Source organism: Chaetura pelagica, unplaced genomic scaffold (assembly GCF_000747805.2).
Source record: "Chaetura pelagica isolate M959 unplaced genomic scaffold, ChaPel_1.0 scaffold555, whole genome shotgun sequence".
NCBI lineage: Eukaryota > Metazoa > Chordata > Aves > Apodiformes > Apodidae > Chaetura > Chaetura pelagica.
In genome coordinates, this window is record NW_009953297.1 from 245299 (window position 1) to 251607 (window position 6309).

Sequence of the window (6309 nt, forward strand, 5' to 3'; positions counted from 1 at the left end):
GTCGGGCCAGAGAACAGGAGCTTGTCCCGAGCCCTGGGGAGCGGCGCCGGCAGGAGCGCGGGGGGAGCGCCCGGGCTGGAAGGCAGGGGCACAAAATACCCCCTCTGGGGTGCAGGGAAGGGGCCCCCGGGTTGTTTTGGGGGGCAGAGCAGGGTGAGGGGCTACACAATCAGCCCCAAGTGCAGGCAGGCACTGCAGCAGGTTTATTGGAGGGAGGGCAGCAAGTGGGTTTTGTGCTGGGCTGTTCACTCTGAAACCTACTGATGGCTGGGAAATGCCCTGTCCCTGCCTCCCAGCCCTTCTAGCAGAGAGGCTTTACATCTAGGGCTGAGGGAAGGGGCTTGAGGGTGTGTTTAGGGTCCGTGCTGGAGACAGGGATGGGAGGGCACAAACAAACCCCTCCACACATCATCCCACCAGGCACCACATCGAGGTGTTTCCTGCAGACTCATTTTTGTCTCTTTTGACTTTATTTTCACCAGGGATTCAGCCACAGCTGAGCAAGTGCCACTGTCCCCAGCAGCACCTTGTCCCACTGCCATCCCCTTCCCTCCCTCCTCTTGCTGCAGCTCCTTGGGTGGCTTTGTCACCTGTGGGTGCCACATCCTTAAGCCCATGGTGGCTCAGTCTTGTGGGTCAGTGCTGCACGGCCTCCGAAACTCCTGCCCATGCTCGTGGATCCACTTATTTGCCACTGGAAGGGACAAGGACAAGGACCCCCCCCCATCTGCCTCTGTCCCCCTGCACCCCTCTCTGTCCCCACTCTGCTATGGGTGATGTTTTTAACCCCTATTATCCAGGTTTTCCCTGGATTCCCAGCCCCTCCCACCTCCCCACCAGCAGAGCTGTCCCCTCCAACCCTGTGTCACCCCCCTAGGGTGACACCAAACATGGTCTCTCACCCCACTTGTCCCCAGCCAGGACTGGGCAGCCAGCATGAAGGGTGTCCCCGTCACCATCCCCGTTCCTCCGCAGGTTCCACCAGAAAAGAGCTGCATTCTAGGAGCAGAGAAGGGTTTGGCACCCCAAAAACGGAGCCAGGAGCCCCAGAATTGGGGTGTGGCACCCCAAAACAAATCGGGGCTTGGAGTATTTGCACCCCAAAAACAGGCAGGAGCCCCAGGACTTGGGGATCTGAGACCCCAAAAACAAAGCTGGGGGTCTTGGGTTTGGGGTTTTGGCACCCCAAAACCAGAGCCAGGCACCCAAAATTGGGGTTTGTCACCACAAAGCAAAGTTGAGAGCCCACAGGTTGGAGTTTGACACCCCAAAAACTGAGTCAGGAGCCCCAGAATTGGGGGTTGGAACCTCAAGACAGAGCTGGGATTCCCTGGGGTGTGACACCCCAAAAACAGAGCTAGGAGAGCTGGGGTTGGGTTTGGCACCCTTAAACAGAGCCAAGACCCCCAGGATTGGGGTTGGCACCCCAAAACTGCCAGGAACCCAAGGGATGAGGTGTGACACCCCTGGAACAGAACGGGGAGATCTGGGATTGGGGTTTGGGCACCTCAAAATAGAGCTGGGATCCCTGAGATTGGTTTTTGGTACCCCAAAACACAAATGGGAGCCCCAGGGTTGAATTTTGACACCCCAAAACAGAGCTGGGAGCCCTCAGGTTGGGGCTTTGACACCCCAAATAGAACTGGGATCCCCGAGGTTGTTTTTTTTGGCACCCCAAAACGGAGCTGAAAGCCCACGGGCTGGGGTTTGGCACCCCAATTTGCACCCCAAAACAGAGCTGAAGGCCCAAGGATTGGGGTTTGGCACCCCCAAACAGCACTTAGAGCCCAAGGGTTGGGGTTTGGCACCCCAAAACAAAGCTGAAAGCCCAAGGGTTGGGGTTTGGCACCCCAATTTGCACCCCAAAACAGAGCTGAAGGCCCAAGGATTGGGGTTTGGCACCCCCAAACAGCACTTAGAGCCCAAGGGTTGGGGTTTGGCACCCCAAAACAAAGCTGAAAGCCCAAGGGTTGGGGTTTGGCACCCCAATTTGCACCCCAAAACAGAGCTGAAGGCCCAAGGATTGGGGTTTGGCACCCCCAAACAGCACTTACAGCCCAAAGGGTTGGGGTTTGGCACCCCTCAAAGGGAGCCAAGAGCCCCAGGGTGGCAGTTTGACACCCCCAAAAGAAGACTGGGGAGCCCTAGGTTTGGGATTTGGGACAGGTTGTGAGATACATGACATGAGAGAGCAGCGTCCCTCCTTCCCTGCCCCTGGGGGGCTCCGAGGGGGTCCCCCTCACCTTAACCACGGGCACACTGAAGTTGGCATGGATGAAGGCAGTGGAGCCTCCGGCCTCCACCTTGCTCAGCTGGAAAAGGAGCAAAAATATCATCTGTGGCCCTTCCCCTTCCCCCGTGGTGTGGCTGCTTTGCGTGGGGAAACTGAGGCACACAACCTCCCACTGCAGCACGGCACAAGCTCTGAACTACTCTGTAGCTGCTGCCATTGAACACCCACCACAGCCTGAGTTAGGCTGCCCTCACCCATCTCTGACCCCGTTCACTCTGAACCCTACTGATGGCCCTGCAGGGGCAGCCTGGGAATGGGGGGACTCACGTAGATCATGAGGGTGGCGATCCTGTTGCCTGACTTCATTCTGTAAAGGGGGCTCTTCCTGGACTGCCCCAAGAGAGAGGAGATGGGGATGGTCATGGGCTGACATGGCTCATCCTGGAGGCACCTCACGCCCATACTGAGCTGCTGGCTCTGAGCTGCTCCCAGGGAAACCTCTCCTTTTCCCTTCTTTCCTCCTTCCTTCCCTCTTTCCTTCCTCCCTTCCCTCTTTCCTTCCTCCCTTCCCAGGAACATCCCAAGCACCATCCCAGGGATCATCACCATGAGGCCAACCCCAGGGGGCCATGCAGGGACCTCCCCCCCCCCCAGGTAACCATCCCAGGACCATCATGGGTTTCATCCCAGGGTCCACTTCCAGGGACAGCTGATGGACCATCCCAGACATCACCCTGGGAACCACCCCAAGGACCCGTGCAGGGGCACCCCCTCCTCCTTGGACACCATCTCAGGGATCACCACAGAGACCACCCCAGGGCCCACAAACTGGGGGATGAGCCAAGAGACTATCCCAAAAAAAACCCCACACCCCAAAGACCATTTCCAAGGACATCCCAGAGACCATCCCAAGGATCACCCGTCCCCCTTGGACCATCCCCAAGAGCACAACACTCCACACCCCGGGCACCACCACCCCTTGGACCCATCCCACGACCATCCAAGGAGCTCCCTGACCGTGGCATGGTCGAAGTGTGGCTCATAGTGTCCTCCCAACCCATAGTTGACCACCTGCAGGTACTCGGCATAGGGGGGTCTCAGGTCCAGGCCGGTGAGGGCGGCTCCGCGCCGCTCCAGCCCCTGCACCACGGGGTGGGCAGTGTCCTTCAGCCAGGCACTGTGGGAGCACCCCACCTTCAGACCTCCCCCCCCTCTTCCCAAAGCCACACGTGGCACTGCTGGGGGGTGAAGGACCCAGCACTGGGGTCAGGGTGGTCCTCCTGGCTGGAGGACAAGGGATGAGGGGGTTCCTACCTCTTGCTTATCCGGTACTCGGCTTTCTGCTGCTTCTCCCCGGAGGCCACCACGGATCTCTGCAGCTGGAGAGAGGGCACATGGAATCATGGAATGGTTTGGGTTGGAAGGGACCTTCAAGATCATCAGGTTCCAACACCCCTGCATGGGCAGGGACACCTCCCAGCAGCCCAGGCTGCCCCAAGCCCCATCCAACCTGCCCTTCAACACCCCCAGGGATGGGGCAGCCACAGCTTCTCTGGCCAACCTGGGCCAGGCTCTCCCCACCCTCACAGCCCAGAATTTCTCCCTCCCATCTCAGCTCCAGCTCCCTCTGCCAGCTGGAAACCCTTCCCCCTGCTCCCATCCCTCCCTGCCCTTGTCCCAAGCCCCTCCCCAGCTTTCCTGGAGCCCCTTCAGGCACTGGAAGCTGCTCTCAGGTCTCCCTGGAGCCTTCTCTTCTCCAGGCTCAACACCCCAACTCTTCTGGCTTAAACCCCCTCCTATCTGCTTGCTCAGGGTGGTCCACCCTGGACCATTGGCTCTTGGGACACCCTCATCCAGGGAAGGGACCTCCCTGGGCATGGAGACAGCTCACCCATGGCCCTGCCAACCCCTTGATGGTCTCAGCCTCAGCATCACTGACGAAATCATGGTACAAAGCCACGTAGGGTTGGAGCTGAACCACCTCCTTCTTCACAGGCTGGAGGAGGAGGTAGGGGCTGCCGTTGGTCTCGTAGGAGCAGCTCAAGTGTGGGAGATGCTCCAGGGCCTGCTGAGGACAGAGAGAGAGGACCATGGAGGAGGTGAGAGAGGGGACAGTGGTGGGGTGGGGGGGCCAGGGCAGGGTCCTGGCAGCCCCACCTGCCCCCCCGGGCGCTGGCACAGCTCCTCGTAGGCGTCGCGGTTCCGCAGGCGGGTGCTGTTGGGGCGCCTCAGGGGTTCCGTGCTCACCACCTTCCCCATCTCCAGCAGCTTCTTGTACTTGGCCACGTTCCTCACCACCCGTTGGTTGCTGGGGTCTGCCAGAGACGGGGGTGTCACCCCAAACGCCGCGTCCCCATCACCGCCCCCACCTTTCCCTGGCCGACGTCCCTGGAGAACCAACCCCGCGTTGGGGCAAGGAATGGGGTGAAGGAGGCTGGTGCCACGCAGAGGTGATGGGGGCACCCCCCAAAACCTCTTTCCTTCTCCTGCCACACCCAAGCTTGCCCCACCTACCATAGTGGAGAAACTCCCTGGAGAGACTCAAGGCGTGGGACACATTTCCAGCCTGGATGGGGGCAGGGTTGGAGAGCTCGTGAGCATCTGCCTGCCCCAAATTTGGCTCCACTGGGCACCAGGGTGATGGGGACAGGACTGGTGGCTGTACCATGAAGTAGGAGAAGGCAAGATGGTCCAGAGCATCCTCCAGGCTGCTCCTGTCCTCAGGGTTCCAGCTGCCATAGGAGAGGCGGAAGAGGCTGGCGGCCTCCTCCAGCCAGGGGATGGAGTGGTAGTAGTCACCTGTGTCGTAGGCAACCTGCAAGGCCAGACCCACCAGCTGGCCCAGCCCCTCCCTGCCCACTCACCCAACCCCCTCCCATCCCCTCCTGTACCTTCCCATCCCACCCCCCTCCTCATCTCACCCCATTCTCGCCCCATCCCCGTCACCATCTTCATCCCAGTCCCACCCCTGGTTCTGTCCCATCCCACTTCATTCTATCCCATCCCTGTTCTTTCCTCTCTCCATGCCATGTCATCCCATCCCATTGCAATTCCCACCCATCCTGTTCCATCACATCCTGTTGCTTTCCTATTCCCATCCCCATCTTCTCCCATCCATTCTTTTCCTGTCCCATCCCCATCCATCTTGCTCGACCCCCATTTCCATCCCCGTTTCTATTCCCACCTCCTTCTCCACTTTCATCTACATGTCCATCTTCACCTCCATCTCCTTCCCTGCCCTGCCATCCCACCCCATCTCACCCCACCTCATCCCATCCCATCCCACCCCATCTCATCCCACCCCATCCCACCCCATCCCATCTTATCCCATCCCATCTCATCCCACCCCACCCCATCTTATCCCACCCCATCCCATCTCATCCCTCTCCACTTCATGACACCCTAGCCTATCCCATCCTATCCCACCCCACCCCACCTCATCCCATCCCATCCCACCCCATCTCATCCCACCCCATCCCACCCCATCCCATCTTATCCCATCCCATCTCATCCCACCCCACCCCATCTTATCCCACCCCATCCCATCTCATCCCTCTCCACTTCATGACACCCTAGCCTATCCCATCCTATCCCACCCCACCCCACCTCATCCCATCCCATCCCACCCCATCTCATCCCACCCCATCTCATCCCATCTTATCCCATCCCACCCCATCTTATCCCAGCCCATCCCATCCCTCTCCACTTCATGCCACCCTAGCCTATCCCATCCTACCCCACCCCACCTCACCCCGTCTCATCCCACCCTCTAACTCTCCATCCCAGCTCTGTGGTGACACTCAGAGGTCTCTGCCCTCAACAAAAACCTCTACCAAAGCCCCCAAACCCCATCCCAGGGATTTATGGATCCACCTTCATCCCCACCTGAGGGCTGATCCCACCCCAAGCCAGGCTGCTGGGGCAGGACCTCTCCCCAGGCCACCAGCTCCTCTCCCTGAGCCGCAAAGCAAGAAGCGCAGAAGGTCCCGTCCTCACCCGGGCGGGAAGAAAACCCAACGTCCACCCTGGCGCCACCAACATCTCAACGCGTTGGAAAAGCCCTCTGGCGAGCTGGT

General features: G+C 59.7%; 1 protein-coding gene across 1 annotated transcript in view; it reads right to left on the bottom strand.

The window, feature by feature from the left end:
- Nucleotides 1–623: 623 nt before the first annotated feature.
- The window catches only part of P4HA3 (prolyl 4-hydroxylase, alpha polypeptide III), a 6765-nt gene continuing 1079 nt past the window's right edge, over nt 624–6309 (bottom strand). Inside the window, exons 3-12 of the mRNA XM_009997988.1 lie at nt 4899–5048; nt 4748–4799; nt 4391–4548; nt 4125–4301; nt 3548–3612; nt 3251–3410; nt 2561–2623; nt 2244–2312; nt 903–999; nt 624–694 (exon numbers count right to left, since the gene is read on the bottom strand). Coding sequence (XP_009996290.1) covers nt 624–694; nt 903–999; nt 2244–2312; nt 2561–2623; nt 3251–3410; nt 3548–3612; nt 4125–4301; nt 4391–4548; nt 4748–4799; nt 4899–5048 — 1062 coding nt within the window. The remainder of the gene's footprint in view (nt 695–902; nt 1000–2243; nt 2313–2560; nt 2624–3250; nt 3411–3547; nt 3613–4124; nt 4302–4390; nt 4549–4747; nt 4800–4898; nt 5049–6309) is intronic.